General features: G+C 66.2%; 6 protein-coding genes across 6 annotated transcripts; 3 read left to right on the top strand and 3 right to left on the bottom strand.

Moving 5' to 3' along the window:
• The first annotated feature begins 30 nt into the window (after positions 1–30).
• On the top strand, positions 31–3208 carry HMGR2 (hydroxymethylglutaryl-CoA reductase). The gene is made up of 2 exons (XM_005761144.1): positions 31–1502; positions 3076–3208. Exon 1 carries the CDS (start codon positions 49–51, stop codon positions 1348–1350), a length of 1302 nt encoding a protein of 433 aa, XP_005761201.1. The 5' UTR covers positions 31–48; the 3' UTR covers positions 1351–1502; positions 3076–3208.
• Positions 3202–5008, bottom strand: EMIHUDRAFT_428207 (hypothetical protein; the record flags this gene model as incomplete). Its single annotated transcript, XM_005761143.1, has 4 exons — positions 3202–3758; positions 3824–3992; positions 4067–4288; positions 4352–5008. 4 exons carry the CDS (start codon positions 5006–5008, stop codon positions 3202–3204), a joined length of 1605 nt encoding a protein of 534 aa, XP_005761200.1.
• Positions 5009–9026: 4018 nt separating this feature from the next.
• On the top strand, positions 9027–11979 carry EMIHUDRAFT_465484 (hypothetical protein; the record flags this gene model as incomplete). The annotated part of the gene is made up of 4 exons (XM_005761142.1): positions 9027–10022; positions 10079–10636; positions 10700–11199; positions 11232–11979. 4 exons carry the CDS (start codon positions 9027–9029, stop codon positions 11845–11847), a joined length of 2670 nt encoding a protein of 889 aa, XP_005761199.1. The 3' UTR covers positions 11848–11979.
• A 7020-nt stretch (positions 11980–18999) lies between these two features.
• Positions 19000–19801, bottom strand: EMIHUDRAFT_217012 (hypothetical protein; the record flags this gene model as incomplete). The annotated part of the gene is made up of 2 exons (XM_005761141.1): positions 19000–19319; positions 19405–19801. The coding sequence occupies 2 exons, from the start codon at positions 19799–19801 to the stop codon at positions 19000–19002; spliced, it is 717 nt and encodes a 238-aa protein (XP_005761198.1).
• A 563-nt stretch (positions 19802–20364) lies between these two features.
• On the top strand, positions 20365–21497 carry EMIHUDRAFT_217011 (hypothetical protein; the record flags this gene model as incomplete). Its single annotated transcript, XM_005761140.1, has 4 exons — positions 20365–20459; positions 20592–21132; positions 21230–21299; positions 21400–21497. The coding sequence occupies 4 exons, from the start codon at positions 20365–20367 to the stop codon at positions 21495–21497; spliced, it is 804 nt and encodes a 267-aa protein (XP_005761197.1).
• A 328-nt stretch (positions 21498–21825) lies between these two features.
• EMIHUDRAFT_217010 (hypothetical protein) lies at positions 21826–23509 on the bottom strand (the record flags this gene model as incomplete). Its single annotated transcript, XM_005761139.1, has 9 exons — positions 21826–21918; positions 21982–22104; positions 22176–22375; positions 22523–22598; positions 22674–22736; positions 22920–23072; positions 23146–23190; positions 23257–23337; positions 23456–23509. The coding sequence occupies 9 exons, from the start codon at positions 23507–23509 to the stop codon at positions 21826–21828; spliced, it is 888 nt and encodes a 295-aa protein (XP_005761196.1).
• Between the last annotated feature and the right edge of the window lie 442 nt (positions 23510–23951).

Genomic DNA, 23951 nt, shown 5'->3' with positions numbered 1-23951 from the left:
AGAAAAATGAAAAGAAGAAAAACGAATTCCAAGGAGCTCGACAGAGCGATGGTGGCTCACACAGACACAGCGGTGGCTCACACAGACACAGCGGTCGGCAATGGCGTCGACGCCGTAGTCGAGAAGGTCTGCAGCGACGAGCTCCCGGTGCACTCGCTCGAGCGCGAGCTCGGTGACTGCGCGCGCGCGGTGCTCGTCCGGCGCGAGTGGCTCAAGCGCCAGCCCGGCGTCGCGTCGGCCGAGGCGGTCGGCCGCGTGCCGCACGAGGGCTTTGACTACGACGCGGTGCACGGCGCGTGCGCCGAGATGGTGTTCGGGTACATCCCGCTTCCCGTCGGCGTCGCTGGCCCGCTGCTGCTCAACGGTAAGACCTACCAGGTCCCGTTGGCGACGGTCGAGGGCGCTCTCATCGCCTCGACTCGGCGCGGCTGCAAGGCCATCACCGCGGCGGGCGGCGCGTCGGCCGCGGTTCTGTCGCAGGGGATGACGCGCGCGCCCGTGATCCGCTTCCCGAGCGCGATCCGCGCCGCGGCGTTCGCCGCCTGGATGCACGACCCCGCCAATCTCGCGGTGGCGCAGGAGCAGTTTGCGACGACCACGCGCTTCGGGCGGCTCACCTCGTGCCGCGTGACGGTGGCGGGGCGGTACGCGTACGCGCGCTTCGTGTGCGCGACGGGCGACGCGATGGGGATGAACATGGTCTCGAAGGGCGTCTCTGCCGTCCTCGACTTTCTCTCTGCTGGCTCGTTTGGCGACCTCGAGCTGCTCGGCCTGTCGGGCAACGTCTGCTGCGACAAGAAGGCGGCGGCGGTCAACTGGATCTCGGGCCGGGGCTGCTCGGTGGTGGCGGAGGCGACGATCCCCGGCCACGTCGTCGAGTCCGTCCTCAAGACGACCGTCGCCGCCGCGTGCGAGCTCAACGTCGCTAAGAATCTGATTGGCTCGGCGATGGCGGGCGCGCTGGGCGGGTTCAACGCGCACGCGTCCAACATCGTGACGGCGCTCTACCTGGCGTGCGGGCAGGACGCGGCGCAGAACGTCGAGTCCTCCCAGTGCATCACGCTCCTCGAGCCCGCCAACGGCGGCGCCGATCTGCACGTCTCGGTGACGATGCCCTCGATCGAAGTCGGCACCGTCGGCGGAGGAACCATCCTCGCCCCGCAGCGCGCCTGCCTTGAGATGCTCGGCGTCGCCGGCGCCGGCCAGGAGGCGGGCAGCCACGCGCGAGAGCTGGCGACCGTCGTCGCCGGCGCCGTCCTCGCCGGCGAGCTCTCCCTCCTCGCAGCGCTCTCGGCGGGCCACCTCATGCGGGCGCACCTCGCTCACAACCGCAAGCCGGCGGCGCCGTGAGGGAGCGTGCTCGGGGACCGCGCGGCAGCCGCAAGATGATCTGAGACCGAAGGGGGCAGGGCCACGCGGCCGGGCCCCATCATGACGACACATGAGACCACGATACGGGCGGTGTGTGTACATGCCGCGAGGGCGAGCCGGCGAGCGGCGAGGCTAAATAAATAAATAAAAACGGACACCTCTACTAGGAGATGGGTAAAAAGGAACAGGTCCCCGCCCTGCGGTCTTTGTGCAGGGTTCTTTGTGGGTGTGGTCGGCGACTAGCCGGGGTCGTCCTCCCGATGGGGGACTAGCACTAGCCGTCTTCCACATGGTCCCTCGGGTCCCTGCTGCTCCTAATCTCGTCGTACATCCTCCTGCTGATCTCAGCAACATCCTGCTCCCTCCCTCGTCTCGCCCTGCGCGTCTGCTCCGCCTCCCCGTCGTCTGCCCTGCGTCGTCTGGTGACGGGTCCTCCATAGTCGGTCGAGGTCGCCGCCCTCCTCGTGCCTCTTCCCAACGTTTCCTCGGCGGCCGATGCCGTCTGCTCCGACTCCGCCGTCCCCGGGTCTGCCCTGCCCTCGTCTGCGCTAGCTTCTGTTTCGTCATCACTGGCGTCCCTCCTCTTCTTTCTCCTCTTCTTGTATGCTTTGTACATCGCGTCGATTCCTTTTCGCGTGAGCACCAGCCTGAAGCCCGCCCAGCAGCTGAACCGCTCCCTAAGTCGAAGGAGCATCATCAGTCTCACCCACTTCGCTCGCTGCCCACCGTCTCCGCTCCCTCCCGCTTGAGCCGCCGTCGCGGCCCTCGTTCGTCCCACTGGCTGCTGGCCTGTCTGCACGTTACCTCCGTTATCCCTCCTCCTCCGCGACTCCCTCAAGGCCGGCCGAGCCTCCTTCCACCCAGTGAAGAGCTTCCTCAGCCACTCGATGTGTTCCTCTCTCTTCATTATGCGCGCCGTAGCCTCATCATTGAGCTGGATCCACCTCTGCACCGCTCCCGTCGCCGCCTCGGCCACAACTTGCAAGTTCCTCGTGACCCCGGCGCCAAGGTCCCTCCGGCTCTTCTCCGAGAGATCATCTACCAGCGCCGGCAACACCCCCCCGACGGCTGGGGCTAGTGCATCGTACCCGTCCTCATCCAGCACCCTATAGCGTGAGCCCTTCAGCGCAGCGACATGCGCTTTCCTCAGCGTCTTCAGCGTATCCTTGGAGTCGGGTGCCGCCTGGGCTACTTTGCTGATCGCCGTCCCCGTCTGCGCTCGCGCCACTCTGAGGAACCATCTGGCCTGCTCCCTATTCCCCAGGCAGGCGCCGCTAAGCAAGTGCGCCATTGTCGCCCTAGGCGGGTTCTCATCTTCCTCGGTCCATTGCTGCGCGGCTTTCCGCGCGACTGGACACAGCGGGTCTCGCTTTAGTGCCGCCCTCCTCGCCGCGTCCCTCGCGGCCTTACAGACGAGGCAGCCCCTGAGTTCGCTCCTCGTGGCGGCGCCCGGGGTCTCTCTCCCCGCCTCTCCCCGCATGATCCTCTCGTGGTGCGCTCCGTGTGGCACCCCCGCCTGCTGCCGCACACGCGCTCCCATGACGGTCTTTGTCACCACGTTATGATCATCCACGTCAGCGAATTCAATCTCGCGCTCGCCGTGTTGATCCTTGATCCGCTGGCGCTTGTCCCATTTGTGTCTCGTCGTTCCCCTGACCACATCGCTCCACAGCGGCCCCGTCACCCCTGCCGTGTGGCGGCGAGGCTCCCGCGTCCGAGGCTTAAATATCTCGGGCGGCCAGAGGCAGAGCGATTGGGGTACTGTAAGCGGAGGTCGGAGCGCGCGCAGACATATGGTCACTGTCGTACTGTAGAAATATTACTCCGCGCTCAGCTCCATCGCGACGCCGGCACGACCCCTGGGGTGTGGCTCGGCTTGAACGGCATGACATAGGGAGTGAGTCCGCCACCAAACTTGCGCATGCCGTACCGCTTCGCGAGCTGGTCGGCGGCGGCGGGGCCGCGCGAGCCAACCGGGTAGCGGTGCGGCGGCAGCTTCGCGTCGCGCAAGTGGTGCAGCGCGGGCGTGAAGATGCGCCACGCCTCGAGCTGCTCCTCCGGCGAGACGAAGTGGGAGTGGTCGTTTGCAATCACCTCGAGCAGCAGCCGCTCGTACGCCTGCGGCAGCTTGCGCTCGAGCTTCCTGGCGAGCCTCGAGTAGAGGAGGTCCATCCGCACCTGCTCCACCTGGTCGGAGCGCAGGCCGGGCACCTTGCTCTGCACCTTCCAGTAGATGGCCTCCTCGGGCTGCACGCGCACGACGAGCTCGTTCGCCTCGCAGGAGCGGAGCGTCGCGACGGCGCCGGGCACTCCGTGGAACTGGATGCGCAGCTCCACCTTGTTCTCGGTGACGGCCTGTGCCGCCTTGAGGACGAACGGGACGCCTGCTCACCGCCGCGAGGTGTGAAGAGACGGCGGAGCGGCGCCGCCGCGAGGACGAGCGGGCGTGCACCCGCCCAGCGCGGGTTGTCGATGTGGAGCACTGCCGCCGCAAACGTCTCGGTGCAGGAGGCCTTGTTGCGCACCGACGGCTCCTCGAGGTACCCGCAGCCCACCTGCGAGCGGCTGTACTGGCCGAGCACCACGTCGTCGGCGGCGAGAGGCGCGATGGCTTGCAGCACCTTGAGCTTCTCGGTGCGGATATGCTCGGCGGAGAGCGAGAGCGGCTGCTCCTATGGTTGAGGGTTAGCAGCACCTTGAGCTTCTCGGTTCGGATGTGCTCGGCGGAGAGAGTGAGAGGCTGCTCCATCGCGACGAGAGCCATCATCTGCAGCAGGTGGTTCTGCATCACGTCGCGAATGATGCCGTACTGGTCGAAGTAGCCGCCGCGCCCCTCGATGCCGCGCTCCTCCTTGAAGATGACCTGCACCGCCTTGACAGCGTGCCGGTTCCACAGCGAGCCAAAGCAGATGTTTGCCTATGCTCGCAAGGGGCGTGAGGGAAGAGGTGTGACTAGGAGCGACTTTCCGCTTTCTCGCACAAAGCGCAGGATGAGCAGGTTCATCACGAGCTCCTTCCCCAAGTAATGGTCCATCCAAAACACGTCGCGGCCGGGCAGGCGCGCGAGGTCCGCCACGAGCGCCTCGCACGAGGCCGTGTCGTGCCCAAAAGGCTTCTCGAACACGAAGCGCTCCTTGAGCGCGCCGTCCGCGGCGCCGACGCCGTTCTCGCAGAGGGCGCGCGTGAGGGGCGCGTAGATGAAGGCGGGGACCGCGGCGTAGTACATCCGCACGCACCCCTCCGCCGCCGAACCGCCCGCGCGCCCAGCGGCACGCTCCGCCTCGAGCCCCGCAACCTGCTGCAGGCAGCGGCCCACGGCGGCTCTGTCGTCAAACTGGCCCGTCGCATAGTGGCAGCGCTGCAGGAATGCGGCAGGGCTGCCGCCGCAGCAGCGCCCCACATACTCACGGAAGGCGGCAGTGTCGGCGATCGTGCCGCCTCCACCCACCGGCCGCGCAAAGCCGACTATCAGCAGGTCGGGCGGGAGCAGCTCTCGCTGCCACAGCAGGTGGAGCGTGGGCAGCACCCGCGTGGACGCGAGGTTGCCGTCGGCCCCAAAGAGGAGGACCGTCGCGCAGGTCGACTTTGGCACCGGGCGGTAGGCGGTCTGACTAGGCGACTCGGGCTCATCGTCCATGTCTGAGTCCGAGTTATCGTGGTGCCGCTCGCTCGGCTGACGTTTGAGCTTTCGCAAACCCACGCGAGGCTCGCGCGAGACGTCATGACGAACGGACACGCTGGGCTCGCGAGAGCCATCATGCCACTCGGCGCCCGAGCCGCGCTCATGGGTTAAGAGGAGGCGGCGGAGCGCTGCGAGCGCCAGATAAGCAGCAGCCACGCCGCAGACCAGTTCGGCGGCTGTGCTGTATCTCACAGAGACCGGCATGAGCTGTCAAACACAATTGCGAGCTGTGGCAGTGCGGCCAGCCGAAGGTTGGCAGTTGGAGCACGCAAAAAAATCGAGCGCTCGGTCCCTTGTCAGGAGCAGGAGAGCCCCACCTGTGCCCCTGGTCGTCCTTCCAAAATCCTGCTCGTGCAGGTGGGGACCCTGTCCTCCTCCCCTATCCCTCGTTTGGATGGCTGCTTTCTTTCTTTCTTTCTTTCGAGTAGACTCAAAAAGTCGAACTTTGGTACTTCCTTCCCGTGAAATCCCTGTGCGGTGGCGGCGTGTCGTCCTCCCATCCCTCCTTTGGGCCGTGTTTTCTTTCTTTTTTCGAACAAAGGAACATACACAAAAACAATTCAACACAGGTACAAGCTAACCTGCACAAGCCACACAGGTACGACCCACGCAGGTCCGACACAGGTACAACAAGAGGCACAGAAAGAATTTTACAACAAAGCTCCCTCGCACGACACTGACTGGGCACGGGACTGGCGCGCACTGGCACTAAACAGAAAGAATTTGCAAACCGATCGCTCGACGGCGCCGCGGTCTGGTCTGTGGCACGGTGGGACTGTCTTGCACCGCTGCTCGCACTGGACATACACGTATTCTAGCTAGTGGACTAGCCCAGATGCACGCGGTCACACTCGTACCGCGGTAGCTGGCCGGTCTCGACAACGAGCGTGACGTTGCCCTGATTGCCGGCTGCGTTGAGGCAGCAGAGATCCATCGCGCGCGACGAGACCGGGGCGAGAAAGTACTTGGTCTCATTGGCCCCCTCGCTGGTCACCGTCGAGCGCACGAGCGCGCACGTCTCGTCGATCAGATTGACGGGCCCAGTGCTGGATTCGAGGTCGACGTAGCCGACTTGAAGCCGCTGCGTGCGCGCCCACAGCTGGCGATAGAGCTCGGCAAAGATCAGGCGGTACGACGACTCGCCATTTTGGGGCTTGGCCCACTTGCCCTTGATCAGCTCCTTAAAGCGCGGCCCGGCGGGGCTCGCGTCGATGTCGAGACTGGCGTTGATGTTTTTGAATGCCATCGCCTCAGTCACGCACTGTGGGTTGGACGAGCTCACCTCGCACGGCGTGATCTTTTTGTCCGTCTCGTCGAGCGTGCGGAGGCCCGTCACCTCCGTCCGATTGTCGAGGAAGAACGCCTCTTTCGACGCGCGATGCGCCACTATGCACGTGCCTGGCGTCGTGTAGGAGTAGCGCGTCGTCTCGGTGTCCTCGGGCTTGGCCAGTAGCGTCTCCGCGCACGGCACGCACGCGCGGAGCTCGGCATGCCGGCCATCGCAGCACAGCGGGCCGTCGCCGTCTTGCCCATCGGGGCCTCCGTCGCCTGCAGCCTTGACGCAGGTGTACCCGCCGTAGCTGCATCGCTTCGTCTGGCTGAGTGGGAGGAAGCCGGCATCGCACGTCGCTGGTGGAGGCGCCGGGCTCCCAGCGTCGGAGTGGGCGCCCAGCAGCCACTGGCTGCGCTCCGAGCCCAGCTCCTCTTGGATCCGCTGCATGACGGCAAACGGCCGCGTGCTCGTGCGCTGGAACTGGTCGTCGTAGTACGTGAGAGTCACGGTGAAGCCCTGGTACGTGCTCGCCGGCGACGTGGTCGTCGGGGCGGTGGACTCGAGGATGTGGCGGCGCAGGCTCATGCCAAGCGCAGGCTCGGGGACGGGGCAGCACGCATAGTGCGAGATCGAGTTGGGGTCCCAGTCCTTGTCGGTCGTCTTGATGTACTCGTCCAGGTCCTTGAAGCCGATGTCGAGCAGGCTGATACACGTTGGTCCGCTGCTCCCGACCCGCACCCAGTCTTGCATGCCGTTTGGACGCGTGACGGGCGTCCACAGGGGAATCTGGCCGGGACTGCTCTGCGTTCCGCCGTTGGGGGGGCTCCCCGTCCCAAGTGGGCAGACCTGGCTGTACGAGCACAATTGCTGGCCGTCATCAGCACAAGTGTCGCTGATGTTGCTCCAGGACTTGCCCGCGGAGCTTTTGAAGGTTTTGAAGGTGATGTTCACGGGTGGGATCGCCGGCAGCACGTCGAGCCCGGTGACGACCGAGGGCTCGATGCGGTCCCACTCGTAGGCCGTCTCGTAGTTCTTCATCGCGAAGGAGTTGCGAGGGAAGGCCTGCGCTGGGCTAGTGCCAACAAGCTGAGAGTCGTCCCAGTACAAGCAGGTCGGAAAGGAACACTCTTGTGCATTACACCATGGCGGGTAGGATGTTCCCGGCTTTGTGCTGCAGTTAACCGTCGGAATGTCGAGGTTGGTCCAGCCCGTGCCAAACAGACGGATGTCCTTGTTGTGCTCCTCGCAGCGCTCCGCAAGCTGCGCGCTCACTTGCATCATCGGGGGGCCCACGTCGACTTTGGCAAGTTCGGGGACTGTACGATGGGAGTCCCCAAAGTCGAGTTTGAGCATCCTTCAGTTTTGCTTCCGTCGATACTCGGGATCGGGCTCTGGCCAAACACACACTGCTGACATTGGTAGCGGGGCCAGCCATAGCCCTTGATGTTGAGGCTCCCATGATACTGATCGGAAGGATACGCAATCAAACGCTCTCGCCCTCCTTCACTAGCCGGGGCAGTCGGAGAAGGGGCAACTCCGTGCACTGACGGTCGGCCGTCAGAAACCACGCCTGCGTGGATCGCGTCACACCAATCCTCGCTACCCAACGCGGCCAAAGGATATCCACCTCGAGAACCTCGAGAGAACCTTCTCGCGAACCGCCCGCCACGGGCGCTTCGGAATCGCCGGTTTTCACTAACAGTAACACTATGAAAACTAGTTACGCAGCCAAGCGCCAAGGAGACTTCTTCGCCGAGGCCCGAGCGAGCCCGACTCCACACACATATGTGGAGCATCCACGCAGTCGCAGGCCTGATCTTGCTTGTGCCGTCGCTTTGTACAAGCTCTCTAGCTCTGGCAGCGCTCCAGTTCTCCACAGTACGCGCGCGCATCGTCCCTTCCAATGACTACGATGACTTGCCAGAGAGCTTGATCGACACATTGCCGCCGCCGTTGACGGGCTCATCGGCTTCCGAGTCGCTCAAGCGACAGCAAATGGCAATCGATCCGGGTGCTGGACGCCGCTTCATGAGCAACTCAGTTTAAGAGATTACTAATAGATACTAATTTATTCACAGCTGCGGCGAGCATGTAACCTATGTGCGGTGTGACCCTCGAGCCAACCCGACCGACCGACCGACCCCCCCCTCGGTCTGCGCTCCGACCGACCGGACCCCCCCTCCGCGCCTCCGGTCTGCGGTATTCCGCGGCCGCCGACCGGCCCCCCCCTGCGGTCGGTCGGTCTGCGCTGGGCGCTCAAACCGCGAAGTCGGCCTGTTCACTACAAGAAAGAAAGAAAGAAAGAAAGAAAACACACAACCCAAGGGAGGGATGGGAGAACGGCACGCCGCCACCACACAGGGATTTTAAGGAGAGGAGGGTGTGATGCGCTAGCCGTCGCCCACCCTGGGGGGTCTGCCTCCTCGTATCTCTTTTCGCAGTCTCTCGCCGCTTCTCGCTGCAACCTTCATGCCACCTCGCTACAATATGACGCTCATGTGTGCAACCGCGTTATTTTCTTCGACGACGTCATGCCGGCGCCGGTGACCTTGATTGAGCGAGCCGATGAACTCGTTCGCTGCTCTCCAGGACACTGACGCCGCCGACGAAGCAATTCGCGATGCGAGTGAGGGCTTCGACTGGCAGCGAGCAGCGGTATGCACTCAACATTCCATCTTGGTACTCGACGCCAGCGGCAGCATGCGAGAGGCGGACTGCCACAGTCACGGCCGCAACATTCCGCGCATTGAGGCGCTGTACGACGCGCTGCGCTGCGGTTTCGTCCAGCCGCAGCTCGACGCTGGCATCCCACCGTCCGAGCTCGTCTCCGTCGTGCGGATGCAGGACAGCGCGGATATCCTGCTGCAGTGTGCGCCGTTTGCGGATGTCGCCGACCTGCCACATTTGCAGCCCGCTTCACACGGCAACTACCTTCCGGCCCTCGCAAAGCTGCATTCCCTCATCCAGACGGTGGAGGCCGCCCGCGCGCAAGGCAGCGAGGCTGGACTGCCGGTGCCACCGACCATGAGCACCTGCGTGCTGTTTCTCTCCGATGGCCGGCCCTCCGATGTTGTTCTTGCGCGGGACCGCAAGAGCGAGACACGGGACCCGCGCCTTGTCAGCACGGCCGTCTGCTCCAGCGTGCGTCGGCTGTGGTACATGCTGAACGAGCGTGAGCGCGCGGCGTCGACGTTCCGATTCGTCTGCGTCGGCTTCGGCCGCGAGGACTTTTCGGTGTTGCGGAAGATGGTAGAGGACCTACCCAAGTCGGTCGGAATCTTTCGCGAGGCCACGCTCGACGAGGGATCGCTGCTCGACTCGCTGGCGACGTTCAGCGAAACGGTCACCTCGACTCGGCTCACGTCGACGGGCGGCGGACCCCGGGTCATGCGAGCCGTCGAGAAGCTCATGCACAGCGAGGACGGGACTCTGGTCGCCTTCTCTTGCTATCGCTGCGAGGTCTACCACGTGCCGGCCACCTGGTCGGCCAACATCGCTAAGGGCCAGCTGAGCAAGAAGCGGCGCGGACAGATCCAGCCTGTGCCAGGAGATCGGCTCGCCGCCATCTCAGATGGCTTCTTCGGCTCGGGCGGCGAGCGGAATGTCTTCCACATGCGACTCGCCACGCGCCGCTCCGGGCCGCGGCTGGACGAGAAGCAAATGTCGTTGTTCGACTTCGCCGTGGTCCGCGACGAGGTGGTGGGCTGGCTGAGTAACGCACGTATGTCCACGCCGCACCGTCCTTACTGTAGGCAGGCGAGAAGGTTCGGATTCAAGGGCTGACCGGAGCGGCGACGCAGGAGCTGAACGGCCTCCAGGGCACCCTCCGCGCGCGAGTCCTCGAGACAGGTCGCTTCTCGGTGGAGGTGGAGGTGAAGGTGAAGGAGCAGGGCCCATCGTTTGAAGACCGCTTGAAGGGGCACTTGAAGGGGCAGGCGGCCTGCACCGAGCGCACGGAGCTCACCAAGCGCAAGGTGCTGGCTCTCAAGCCCGAGAATCTGGTGGTGTTGCGCAGCGCAGCGAAAGGCGACACGTACCTCGACTGGGATTGGGCAGAGGAAGCCTATGTTGGAAAGGAGAACAGGCGCGTCGAGAGCACCGTGGAGCGGGAGGTCGAGTTCCACGAGCGAGCTCTGCTGACACAGGCTTCGGCGGCGGCGCTGGCAGAGGAGTTCAACCGCATCGTTGCCCAGAAGAAGCTCCCGCACAACGTACCCAAGGTGAGCTACTTGAGCGATTGCCTCTTCATCCAGGCCCAGCTCGACCGTGTCGGCAGCACCCACCTCAAAGGCCGGTTCTTCTTTGTGGAGGTGCTCGCAGCACCACAGCACTCCAGCACCTGCTCGTATCTGACGTTCCCATCCTGTGCACAGCGCCTGCTGCTCGGCAAGTATCGCAAGTGGAACACAAACTTTGGGACCGTGAGCCGCAAGACGATTTCTTCGCAGAGAGAGGCCTCTACAGTGGTGCAGGGCGGGCTCGGAGGTATCGTCGAGGAGGAGGAGCAGGAGGAGGAGGCGGAGGAGGAGGAGGAGGTTGACAACAGGCGGCGAGGATCAGATGGCGGGTGGGTGAACGAGCCGACGGCAGACGACGTGCCTCAGGCCTTTTCGCACTGGACCCACACCAAGAAGATGCAGGGCGGTCGAGGCGAGCAGGGTGGGCGCGTCATGGTGTGCGACGTGCAGGGGACCTTCGACGTGCCGACCAACACCTTCTCCCTCTCCGACCCGGTGATCCACTCAGACCTCTCCAGCAGGAGAGACAGCCACCGCTCCTCGAGCTTTGGCCGCACCGACCGCGGCGAGGCGGGCATCGATGACTTTCTCAAGACGCACAGGCGGAGGCCGCGGGACTGCCACACACTCGCCGGGTGTGTCTTGACCGTAGCGCCCGCTTGAATAGGTGCAACCCCTTGTGCAAGCTCCTCGGGCTCCCCGCGAATTTGCGGTTTGACCCTCGGGCGAGTGCTGTGAGCGCTTCGGAGCACTCGGATTTGCTCGACTCTTCGCGCAACACGTCGGCCTACACAATGCACAAGACGGACCACGCGAGCCAGCGCGGGCGAGAGCGCAGTTTCACGACGCGAGAGTGCCAGGCGGCCGTCAAGCACGGTGCGAAGACGCCGCTGCGCGAGGGGAAGGTCGCTCACGACCACGACGGGTTGCGTATCGTGACAGACGCCACGCACAAGATAGCTGTGACCGGCTTCCAGCGCGACGATCCCCTCGCCTCGAACGCCCGGCCCGACCTGCTCAAGACGCAGCTCTGTTCGCGGTTCCAGCGCGACGGCTGCTGCGCAAAGGGGGCCAACTGCTGGTTCGCGCATGGAGTGGGCGAGCTGCGGCGCCGCGGTCCGCCGCCGCCACAGCCTTCGCCGCCTGATGCGGCGACGGCGGTGGCCACCGCTGCGCAGCGCGAGTCGTTGTTAGCTCAGCTGAAGCTCATCTCGCCAGAGCAGATGGCGGCGCTGCCGGCGGAGCAGCGGGCGCAGGTGGAGGCCCTGCTCAGGGCGCAGTAGAGTGCGCGTGTGGCCAAAGAGATGCAGGCCAGCCTGAGTCCCGTCTAGCGTGGCCCGCCGAGGCTGAGCGGCAGCGTCCAAATACGTTATAACGCACCGCAGCGTAGTGCGTACCTGACTGAGTGTGTTGAGATGTTTCATCTTGTTTGGTTGTTTGAAAGAATGTTTGATGTGCATGTGCATGACACACATGCACATGCACATGCACATGCACATGCACATGCACATTGCCCATCATGCACATGCCCATCATGTCATGGACAATGTGCATGTGCATGTGCACGTGCATTGTGCTGAGGAAACATATGGAGTTTTAGGGGCCCTGTATATAGGCGAGCGCCCCGCCGCCGACGGCGCGCGCACTCGGGCCTGAGGCGAGGCCGCCAGGCCGCCACCGGCGCCTCGTCTCGTCTCTCGTGCCTCCGGGCAAGCAATCCACACACGCGCAGCGCTCGCCTCACTCGCCCTTGCGCGTGCGCATGCCGTGGCGTGCAATCAGCGGCCGCGCTCCCCCCGCCGCGCCGCCGCCGCCAATCATCGATAGCTGCGGCGGACGTGCGGTCTCGACGCCACCGCCTGGCCCCCTGCTCCGCCTCCGCCCGCTGTGCCGAGCAGCAGCAGCTCCGCCGCCTCCGCCTCCGCCTGCACCTGCGCCTCCGCCACCCGCCGTGGCGGCGCAGAAAGCGTGGCTAGGAGTGAGCACGAGACGCGCCGAGCGGCGCCAGACACCCGCGGCTCCACCGATCCCAGCGGGCGGAGCCGGTGCAATGCCGCCTCCTCCGCCCGCGCGGCTGGGCGGCGCCTGCGGCGAGGTGAGGTAAACCCTCTCCTCACACAAGCATGGCAGTGGGGCAAGGGCCGGGCGATCCCTCGCGACTCCACGTCTAGACGACAGGAGCCCAATGGCATTCAACTGCAAGGCCCGGTGCGCGTGGGTGAGCGGCGTGTGTGTGTGTGTGTGTGGTCTGCGTGCGTGTGTCGCGCCTGCGGCGAGGCCAGAGAGAAGCGCGACACCGGCGACGGCGCTGGAGACGGGGCGCGCGACGGCACTGCCTTCGCCGCCGCCGCCGACGGCGAGGGGAGGGGGGATCGCCCTCGCCTCAAGGATCTTTGCGGTCAGTCGTTGGTAGTCAAGCGGATGCGGGCGTGTTAGGCGGCCACGCCTCGACCTTCTTGGGCAGCAGCTGATTCGACAGGTCCTCTCCGTGGCCTAGGCAGCCGTGGTCACCCTTGCCCCAGGTGAAGACGGCGCCGTCGGCAGTGAAGGCGAGGTTGTGCACGACCCCAGCCGACACAGCGACGACGCGCTGGCCAGCAATGGCCTCGATCTTCTTCGGCAGCAGCTGGTGCTGCTCGTCGCCGTGGCCCAGCCTGCCACACCCTCCATGGCCCCAGCTCCAGACGGCACCACCGGCGGTGGTGGCGAGGCTGTGCCCGAATCCAGCCGACACAGCGACGACGCGCTGGCCAGCAATGGCCTCGATCTTCTTGGGCAGCAGCTGGCGCTGCTGGTTGCCGTGGCCCAGCTGGCCGAGACCTCCACTGCCCCAGCTCCAGAGAGCGCCGTTGGCGGTGAGGGCGAGGCTGTGTTCGCGTCCCGTCGACACAGCGATGAAACGCTGGCCAGCGAAAGCCTCGACCTTCTTCGGCTGCCACTGGGGCTGCTCGTCGCCGTGGCCTAGCTGGCCAAAGTGTCCAAAGCCCCAGCTCCACACAGCTCCGTCGGCGGTGAGGGCGAGGCTGTGGTGGCCTCCAGCCGATAGACCGACGATGCGTTGGCCAGCAAAAGCCTCGACCTTCTTCGGCAGCAGCTGGTGCTGCTCGTCGCCGTGGCCCAACTGGCCCCCGTCTCCAAAGCCCCAGCTCCAGACGCTGCCGTTGGCGGTGAGGGCGAGGCTGTGCCCGAATGCGACCGAGACAGCGACGACGCGCTGCCCGGCAAATGCCTCGACCTTCGTGGGCAGCAGCTCGTGCTGGCCGTCGACTCCCCAACCCCAGCTCCAGACAGCTCCGCCGGCGGTGAGGGCGAGGCTGTGGAAATCTCCAGCCGACACGCTCACGGCGCGCTCACCCAGCGTCGACGGGAGTAGGGTTGGCGTGATTAGCCGCGTGACGCCCGCGCCGTGGCCGAGGAGGGATGGGTGGAAGCTCGGCGCTGAACCGCACGACGAGAGCCGCCCCTCGCCGTCAATGAAAAGGCTGTGATGTTCGCTTGCGGCCGCCCTCGCCGGCGGGTTGGACTCGCACAGCAGCGCAGCGAAGCACAGCCACCGCACGGCGCAGCCCTCGCCCTCCGGCTGCGCCGGCAGCTCGAAGCCGCGCTCTTGCGCCCACAAGCGGATGGCCTCCACCACAAGCGAGGCGTGAAAGAGCAGCGAGACGGCCGCGACGCGGGCGATGTCGACGGGGCTTTCGCAGCGAGAGAGGGCGCGGACGAGGAGCTCCGTGGGAAGGTCGAGGAGGCGGGCGGGCGGTGGCGTGCTCGGCGAGGGAGCGGCGGTGGAGGCGGGGGCGGCGAGGCGGCGCGAGCGGCGCGGCGGCGGCGGGGTGGACATCGCAAGTCCAAGAAAAACAAGAAAAACAACTGAATTTTCCTTCTTTTCCGCAGCGCAAGTCCCCACATCATCGCGCCATGCAGGCCCTGTCCCGCGTGGGCAGCCTCGCCTCGCGCGCCGCGTCCGCGCATCGCACGTCGCCGCCGCCCCTTCAAAGTGCGACGGCTGCGCGCAGCGGCGCAGCGACGTCGAGAGTCGTGATTTCTGGGTGTACGGTCGGCGACTTGCGCGACATCTCGAAAAAAATTCCTTCTTGGCTCTTGAAAAAATTATAATAGGCACAACAGTGTCAAGGCGCGTGTGCTCTTAAGGTTGTGTGTCTGCCAGACTCTTGTCACGGGAAAAATAAGCTCACCGCCTGGTGCACCGGGGGCCCGATGTGCAGCCGACCGGCGGCGCCAGAGGCGGCGCCAGCGCTCTCCACTGGGCGGCGAGGGCGCCGTACGCCGCGCACTCGCGCGCCACCCTCTCCTCCAAGCCAGCCGTCCCGCTCCGCGCCGTCGGCAACAGCGGCGGCGCGGGGCCAGCCGCCGCCGCCTGTGCGCCATCCTCGAGCGCCTCCAGCGCGAGGGTGCGCCACCGGGCGGCAACCACGCCAAAGGCGGCGCACTCGCGCGCCACGCGCTCCTGCAGCGAAACGACGGGTGGGCCGCCGCCCCCGCCGCCGCCGCCGCCGCCGCCGCCCTCGCTCCCGCCGCCCCTGCCGCCGCCGCCACCACCACCACCTGCCCTCGGAGCCGTCCCACTGGCGTCGTCAGGGCTGGCCTGGCGTACTCTTGGCCCTGCAGACATCGCCACCGCTGCGGCCGACGCCCCCGCTCCCGCCCCTCCCGCCGCCGCCGCCCCTGCCGCCGCCGCCCCGGCCGCCCCCCGCCGCCACATCCACCACGCCTCGGCGAGAGCGGAAGAAGGCCGGTGCGCCTCCGCGCCATGCCCGCGCGCCTCGCCTCCGACGCGATCGCGGAGAGCGCGTGCCCTCCTGCTACCCGCGCGGATCTGGAAGGAGATCTCCGCCAAGCGCGCCATGTGGGCGGCGGCCGCAAATGCCGCGGCGCCGTCCAGCCAACGTCGCAAGCCTTGCCGACAGCGCCGCGCGCAGACTGCGGCACGCGCCGCCGCCGCAGCCTCACCCGCCGTCGCCCGCCGAGACGCGAGGCACCGCCATCGCTCCAGTGCGCAGCGCATCGCCACCAAACAGGCAGCCGCCGCGGTGCGACGACCGATCTGGCCGAGAGCTGCCTCCGAGCGGCCAGACGCTCTCCAGCGGCGAAACGCGGCGCGCCGCCTCCTCGCAGCGACCGCCGCCTCCGCACGCAGCAGCCTCCGCGAGAGGGCAGCGAGGCCGCCTCCCTGCCGCGCCCACACACAGAACGCGCGCAAAGCCGAGAGCCGCTCCCGCCGCCGCGCGACTTGAGACCCGGCACCCGCCGCGCCGCGCCACGCCGCCGCGCGCCGCCGCCAGAGCCGGAGCGCGCGAACCGCGCGGTGTGCCCTCCCCGTCTGAGCCGCAGACTGGCGTGACCGCACGCCTCGCAGCGCCGTCACCCACCGCCGAAAGCACCGCCTCTGCGCGAGGCGGCGGCCGCACCGCTGCACCGCCTCCCCCTGCGCTGCCGCCGCCGCCGCGCGGAGATGCCACGCGGCGAAGCGGCGCTGGCGGCCGCGCTGGCGGCAAGCGCGGTCGGCGCGAGAGTCGAGCAGCGCCGCGCCGAGGCCGGAGACGACCGCCCTCGCCCACCGACGAAGAGCAGCGTGCATCGCCTCCCTTATTCGCGCCTGGAAGCGGGCGTGAGAGGAGCGGCGCAGAGCCGCTCTGGAGCCTTCGGAGCGCCGCACGGCGTGGGCCCGCATCGCCCTCCAGCCTCGCCGCAGCTGCATCGCGCGCCCAGCCGCCGCTGCGAGCCCGCACTGCGCGCCGCGCGCCGCGCCAGCGACTAGGGCGGCGGCAGCGCGCCGCAGCCGTGCGACGTCTCGCCGTCGGCCGAGCGCCTACGTAGTGGAAGACTGCGGATCACAACGTCGAATCCCCTCCAAGGTGAGACGCAGCCGCCGACCGAACGCCTGCGCAGCGTCGATCCGGCCCAGTGCTGCGTTTGTAGACGCGGCCCACCGTTCCACCGACCGCCGCAGCCGCCCCGCGCGCCCCCGCGCCACCGCCGCGCCCGCGCGCCTCACGCAGCTGAGGTGGAGAGAGCACCAGGCCGCCCAGCGCCGAAGCGCGCGGAGGCGGGAGCGCCGCGAGCTCCGGCGGGAAGCCATCTCGCTGCGCAGCCTACTCTCGCGCCTCCCCACCGCCGCCCGACTCCACCCAAGCAGCACTGCCGCAGCAGCCGACTGGCGCCACACCTCGCCCGCCGCAGTTGCAACCGCCGCCGCAGCCTCCGCCTCCGCCGCGGCCTCGGCCTCCGCTGCGGCCTCGGCCTCCGCCTGCTCCGCCTCCGCCGCCAAAGGCGCAGCCGCAGAGTGCTCTGCCTTCGCCGCAGGCGGAGGAGGAGCGGCGAGCTCTCGGACCTCCTCTGCGCAGCCGCGGAGCGCCGTCGAGAGACCCGAGAGAGCTGCGCTCGAGGGATCGCCGCGCGCCGCCGCGAGCAGCTCGCAGGCCCAGCGCTCGGCCTCATCTGCCGCGTCGCTCATGAGGGCACCGGCCGACTCAGCGGCGGCGAGCTCCTCGCGGCGGCCAAGCAACGGGTTTAGCGCTAAAGAATTTTGACTCGCAGAGTCTGTGAGGCCGTCCTCCCATCCCTCCCTTGGGTTGTCTGTTTTCTTTCTTTCTTTTTTGTGAGGCCGCCATCGGGAGGATATGCCGCGGGCGCGACCCGGGCCTCGCTGAGGTTGGCCGCCACGAGCGCCGAGAGAGCGAACCGGGCGGCTCCACAGAACGACCCTGAAGAAAAAGAATTACACGTGGCTGCTACCTCTCGCCTGAGTGCTGAACCTCTCATCTGGGATGGCGTCCACAGGATCGTCGAGGAAGCTAAGCAAGCGAGCCTGGAACGCGATCGAACTGCGAGATGAGATCTGCGTGGGCCACCGCACGGGAGATGGTTTGCAGCTCGAAACGCACGAGTCCCAATGGCGAAAGAGAGCGATTGAGTTGTCGGAGGTCCTCGCTGAGTTCCAGAAATTACCACGGCCGCTCAGCAGCGACGACACTTTCCTTCTCCACAAAATCCACTACTCCCATCAAGGGCGCAGCGGCTCGCTGAGGACGAGGCTGCCTTTGACGCCATCACGCAGGACGCACTGGCGCGAGAGATAATGACTGACGCCGAACACGACGTGCTGACCGACCGGCTCGCGAGCGGACATGCAAGCTTTGGCGCGATAGTGAACAAGCTCCTCGAGACGGGCACCGGGGTCGAGCTGACTGGCCTGAGCAAGGCGCCTGAGTGAGGGAGTGAGAGTCACGGTGAGAGTGAGTGGGTGATTGTCAGCCATCGCTCTCTCTCCCCTCAAGGCGCCGCAGCTCAACGGCCGGCGCGCCGTCGTCATCGGCCGGCGCACCGCCAATGGGCGTTTCCCGGTACGCTTGAGCGGCCGCGAGGCGGTCAAGGTCAAGGCGGCGTCGCTGCGGCTTTTGCAGTCTACGGACAGGCACGCAGCCCTCGCCGAGGCGCCGCTGGCAGTGTTGGACGATGACGCGCTCGCCGCCGTGCTTGCTGCGGTTGTTCACTCTGGCTTACCGGCCAGCGGTCGGTGGGGAGTAATCAGCCGCAGGCTAGATGTGCCAGTTCTTCTCGGCGCCGCCCGCGCCACGTGCCGGCTCTTTGACGCGATGCTTCGCGAGCGTATTCTTGGCGCTGCGGCACGCATTCGCGCAAGCATGTTCCGCGCGCGCGCCAAGCGGGAGCTCATCCGCCTGCAAGAGGGCATGGTGCTACAGGAGTATGAGCTGTGCCGGCCCGGCTGGCGCAAATATGACGCGGACCACCCCGTGTGGTCTCTCGAGCCGGCACTCACGCATTCGGGCTGGGCGGCCATTCAGGGCACGCGGCTGAGCGAGGGCGACACGCGCCACGTCGAGATGTTCTCGAAGGCCGAGGCCGAGGCCGAAGGATACGAGCCGCATGTTCCAGGTGGCGAGCTGTTGCATGCGCCGGACAACTTCAAGAAGATCGAGAAGAAGCACTCGGACGACTTCTACTCGTCGCCGCCCTTCAAGGAGCTCAACCCGCTGTTGCGCTCGTACAGGATCGCGCACTCCTACTCTGAGGATTCGCTCCAGCATATGGGCCTGTGATGGGGGAGAGCGTGAGAGAGGGAGGGAGCTGGCGAGGTACTTCCAGCCTGCTGTGGGAACAGCTTGCACTGTCTCGCCGACGCTCGCCCCACATCCGGGGTTGACTATTGACTCGAATTGGATGGCGCGCCAGTGTCCCGTGCCCCCAGTGTTGTGTGCGAGGAGCATTTGGTTGGAGCACTTGAGTGCGGTCGTTAACTGCCGATGCCGGATAGGGGTGTTTGTGCGGGGCTTAAAGAATTTTACACCAAAGTCTCACAAACCAGTAATGCACAAAATCGTACACACGTGCACGGCACGCGCGAGGGCGAGCGTGCAGTGAGGCTTGGAGGCGCTGGCCGAGCCCTCCCCGGGCTCTCAGGCCGCGCCTGTCTTGCGACTGGAACCTCCAACCGTCGACCTCCTTGCTGAGGAGCGGCCCGAAACAGCTATGCGAACCGGGCCGAAGGGGTCGATAACCTCCGCGGTGTCGTTACCGGCCTCCACGTCCTTCGGATCGGCGGGCGCTTCCGGAGCTGCCGGCCCATTGTAGATGTAGATCCCGCAAAGCATGCCGAGCATGCCAACGAGCTGGAACCAGGACGCGGTCGTCCAGTGCTCGCCGTACTCGCCCTCAGAGAAGAGGTAGTAGATGGACAGGTTCGTGGCCCACAGGGCGACTGGGCATTGCCGCCCCGCTTGAGAGGCCAAAGGAGAGGGAGATGAGCGCCACGCCGAGATACTTGTGTTTCTCGAACGGCTTTCCGATGCGCAGGAGGATACGAAACGCGGAGACGAAGACAATGCAGGTGGCCCCGCTCAGCTGGTACATTGACCCGCTCACGTACATGAGCCCAGCGTTGACCGCGATCGTCGCAAATACGTCCAGGCAAGCGAGCGGCGCAAGCTTGAGGATATAGTTACGCGGCAGAGGGCTCGGCGCCACGGAGAGGCCGCTGGTGCAGTAGTGGGAGATGTAATGCAGCGGCCAGAACGGCACGAGGGAGACGAAGGCGAGGAGGCTGATGAACACCGGCTTTGAGTAGTGCGCCATCTCTCCCACGCTATTCGTGACCTCGAGTTGGTACATCAACTTGGCAGAGAGCGTTGAGCCGGTGCCACAGGCGAGGGCGAGTACAAAGACGGCGACCGCGGCGAGACTAGCAGGCATGCTTCGCATCGGTGCTGGGTAACGGCGGCACGCTAGAGGGGTGGCCGAGCCGAGGTTGCTTCCCGTCCTCGTTCGCGTCGACGTGGCAAAGGGCGGGGACGTGCGAGTTTTGCTCCTTGTAACACATCCCGTTCGAACCACTGCCCCCCCTCCCTGCAAACGCGCACCCCCAGGGCTAGGTCTCTCTAGCCCGTAATCCGATACCGATCATCCGGCCCGCTGGGTGCGCTTCTTACTCGTAGCTCCCCGGCCCTGGGTGTGAGGTGTAGGTTAATGACGTCACTCCAAAGTGCTCCAAGTGCACTGCACACAAGCTCCAAAAGATTTAAAACCCCGAATGAGACCCCCGCACAAACACACCTATCCAACGGATGTTGGGCGAGCGTCTGCTGGAGCGTGCGCGATCCTGTGATGGAGGCTGCTTGACATTCGCGCCCCGTGCCGAGGGCGAGGCCTCTAGGGTCAAGTCTCAAGATAAAAGGAGGCGATAAAGAGGGGAGAACAGCCGTCGGCCTTTTCATGGAAACTAAGCCTGGCGGCGTCTCTGCCGCACTCAAAACGAATCCTTGTCCATGGCCGCCCTGATCCGTCGGTTCCGCACGTTCCCAGAGCCGCAGCCTCCCGCGGAACTGCTGAGCAACGCCGCGGCCAACGAGCGCGTGCCTTGGTGGCGGCGGGGCGGTATGGGTCTTTTCGAGCACGGCGCAATGCGATCGTGCTGCAGTATCACCTCGTGTACTGCGACACGCTACTACTGCGCGTGGCGGCTTCCGTGTTGAGCTTCGCCTCCTTCCGCGAGGGCATCCAAGACCGGCGACGGCTCGGTGGTCGCGTCGATCCTCATGCCTCTCTACATTTTGACGGTCGCGTTTGGTGTGCTGCTGCCGCGGCCGTTGGTCACCATCGGTGCGGCCTTCTTGCTGGCGGGCGTGAAGCTGGGCGTGTGCATGTCAGTTTGCTTGCACCGCTGGGCCGCCCACGGCGCGTTCTCGTGCTCCTATCCTTTCGCCGTCGTTCTCTCGGTGCTCGGCTGCCTCGCCACGCAGGGCGGCCCGGTGTGGTGGGGCTCCAAGCACCGTGTCCATCACGCATACTGCGAGAAGGCGCGCGACCCGCACAGCCCGCGGTGGCGCCTTTTCGTGGTATGCGCCTTTTCGTGGTTCGGGAAGGAGAACAAGTACGTGGACCTCGAGCACGTGCCGCTGCACCTCGAGGGCACGCTCCTCCTCCTCATCAACACGTACTCGTTTCTCCCAACCCTCGTGGAGCTCGCTTGCGCGTTTCGCTACTTCGGCGTGACCGGGCTGTACATATCGTACGTGGCCGGGGCGCTCTGCAAGGTGGGCTCAGACACTCTGGTTCAACGTCACCAACCACCCGCCCGAGCAGCCCGTCGACAACCGCGGCTGCGGCGCCGTCGACGACGTGCATAAGTAGGGGCTGCAGACGCCGAACGTCTTCTTTGCGATGGTGCAGGAGGTGACGTGGCCATACACGTTCCTCATCGGTGAGGCGGCCCCCACGACCACCACCACGTCCACCCGGCGCTCGCCCACCGCCCCGGCGGAGTCGACCTGCCCTACTACTTCTTCATCCGGCCACTCGAGGCCTGCGCGGACTCGTCTGGGGCGTCAAGCACTACATGCGCGCGGAGCACAAATGGGAAGGCGCCACAGCGGGAGGAAGCAAAGGACACCCTGAGTAGCCACTCGGTGAGATCCCGTGGTCGCGCTCGCGGTGTTCCGACTCTCTCGGTGTCGGGTGTGTCCCCGGGGCGGGGCCCGGGGGGGGGGGGGGGGTCGCGTCACCAAAAGACGTGGCTGAGTATCGGGCGCGTTGAAATACTTGATTGTGGGATTTTCGATAGCCTTGCACGCCAACACACTCTCGCACACAGGCGCGGACAACCCGCGCAGCGCGTGCGCAGACGAATTGATAAATACCGTAGACCATGCACCGTAATGCGTAAACTCGTGCATCAAGCACAGACAGGGGCACTCAAGCCCCTCGCAGTTCGCGAGGCAGCGCCGCCCTCAGCCGCCAGCCTCGACCTGCTCGTCATCGACGAGGGGGAAGACGTAAAACTCGAGGAAGACGTTGCTGCACGACGCCATGTCGCTCGGGAACTTGCACATCAAGTAGAGCAGCCCTACAAGCGGCACGGAAGCTCACCGCGGCTCGTGCCGCACTCCCTCCTCGGGCCGCGCGCCTTGCGAGTCGATCTTGAGGCACGTCTCGTCCGACTCGCGGATGGAGCGCAGCGCGAGATGGACGAGCGAGAAGCGATAGTCGAACTCAAGCTCCTCGGCCGCCTGTTGCGCGCGGAAAGGGCGCCGTCGGGCTCAGCCCGAAATGCGGCGGCCCCTCCGCTCCCTCCACGCACCTCGAAGTGGACGAGGCTCTCCGGTGGGTACGCCATCTCGCAACCCAAGTCGACCGAGCTCACCTGCTCGCACCGCAACGGCCGCGGGTGAGCAACGGTCCAGTGGGGCGAGAGCCGGCGGCGGCGGCCGGGAGCCGTCAGCGAGAGCTGCGGCGGGTCAAGCGCGACGCGGAGGCAGAGCCGCTTGTCCTTCTGGGCGCCTGAGGCGCAGCGGACGCACGTCTCAGTGCTTGGCGCGGCCAGCTGGGAGAGAGGGACGCCGCATCGCTGGGGACGGCCGCCACTGGCGCTGGTGGTGGCACTGGTGGGTGGGTGGGGTGGAGGGGACGCCGCGCTCGCGCAAGCACGCGCGCCCGTGTCGCCGCCCCACTCCAGCTCGGCGATGCCGTCATGCAACGCGTCCGACTTGATCACGATCCGCACCTGAGCGGCCGTGGCTCTCGCAGTCCGCCCGCCTCGCGAGACGTGGCGTGGCCGGGGGGACGGCGGGGCTCGCACCGGCGTGTGGCTGTCCATGAGGATGGGCTCGGCGGGCTCGACGTCCATGGTGTGCAGCATGCACTGCGTCACCGCCGTCCCGTCGACCAGCGTCAGCATCAGGCACCTGCGGCCGGGCGCGCAGCTCGGGGGCGGCAGCAGGCGCAGGGGCGGCCTGCGCGGGGCGGGGCGCACGACGTCTCTTCGCGGAAGGAGAGCTGCAGCGTCGCCGGCTTGTCGAGCCCGCCTGGGCAGCACACAACCGACCTCACCGGCCAAGCAGGGACAGGGCCCCGGCAAGAGGGGCGTGGCGCCTGAGCCGCCCCCGCCGAGGATGCGCAGGCACTCGACGAGCGTCGAGAGGTTGAGACCAAACTGGAGCGGCTCGTGCTCCTCGCTGGTGGAGTAGTGCGCCTCCGCCTACGGAGCACGCGCAGCTCGCGCAGTCGACGAGGCGGGCCGCGCCCCGCGAGCACGACGGGGCGTCGCGCACCAGCTGCCACTCGTGGAACAGGCCGCGCTTCATGTATGCGCTCGCCTGCGGACGCCGGAGTGTGGGCGGTGTCACGTGCCGCGGTAGAGGGGAGCGACGTCGCTCTCGCACCTGCAGGCTCTTGGCCTCGTTGACCGTGAAGTTGATGCCGTGCTCAGACACCTGGCACCAGCAGATGGGCCCGCCCGACGCCTGGTATGCGCGCCGCCGCGGCGTGAGACGCGGGAGTGGACGAGGTGGCGTGGTGGCGGCCCGCCTGCGACTTTGAATCCGACTTGAGCAGCAAGCACTGGAGCATGGTGGTGACCACCTTGGTCGCGTCCGTGCGGCAGTCGAGGGAGGGAGACGACGGGGCGGCGTCCATTGCGCGCAGCAAGCGTGGTAGTTCCGAGACTCTAAGGACACATCATGGCGAAGGGTGAGGGGAGGGCGAGACGTCTCTGGGTGGAAATCTCTCTCCCCGGGCAGATGGAGCGTCGTCCAGCACCGTGCAGAGCGGCTGAGCCCACCCGGCGGGAAGCAATCGAAAAGAATCCTTCCTCAAGTCAACGAGCCTCGGCCAGGCTCTACCGCATCTCCTCTACCTCTCTCCTCGACAATGCATTCAACATCATCCTCGTCACCAGTTTCTCCCCCGAGATTGTCATCTCCTTCCTCATCACTAGACGAATCTCCCTCATTTCTCAACGTCCCTTCCCCTCCCCCTCCCTCCTCTTCCTCCCTCTCAACTTCGTCATCCCATATCTCTCTCAACCTCATCTCTCCCTCCTCCTTCCTCGTCGTCACCTACCTCGTCACCACCGTGG

Source organism: Emiliania huxleyi (genome assembly GCF_000372725.1).
Source record: "Emiliania huxleyi CCMP1516 unplaced genomic scaffold EMIHUscaffold_72, whole genome shotgun sequence".
NCBI lineage: Eukaryota > Haptophyta > Isochrysidales > Noelaerhabdaceae > Emiliania > Emiliania huxleyi.
Note: the sequence above shows the minus strand (reverse complement) of the source record. Positions and strands in the feature narration are given on the sequence as shown.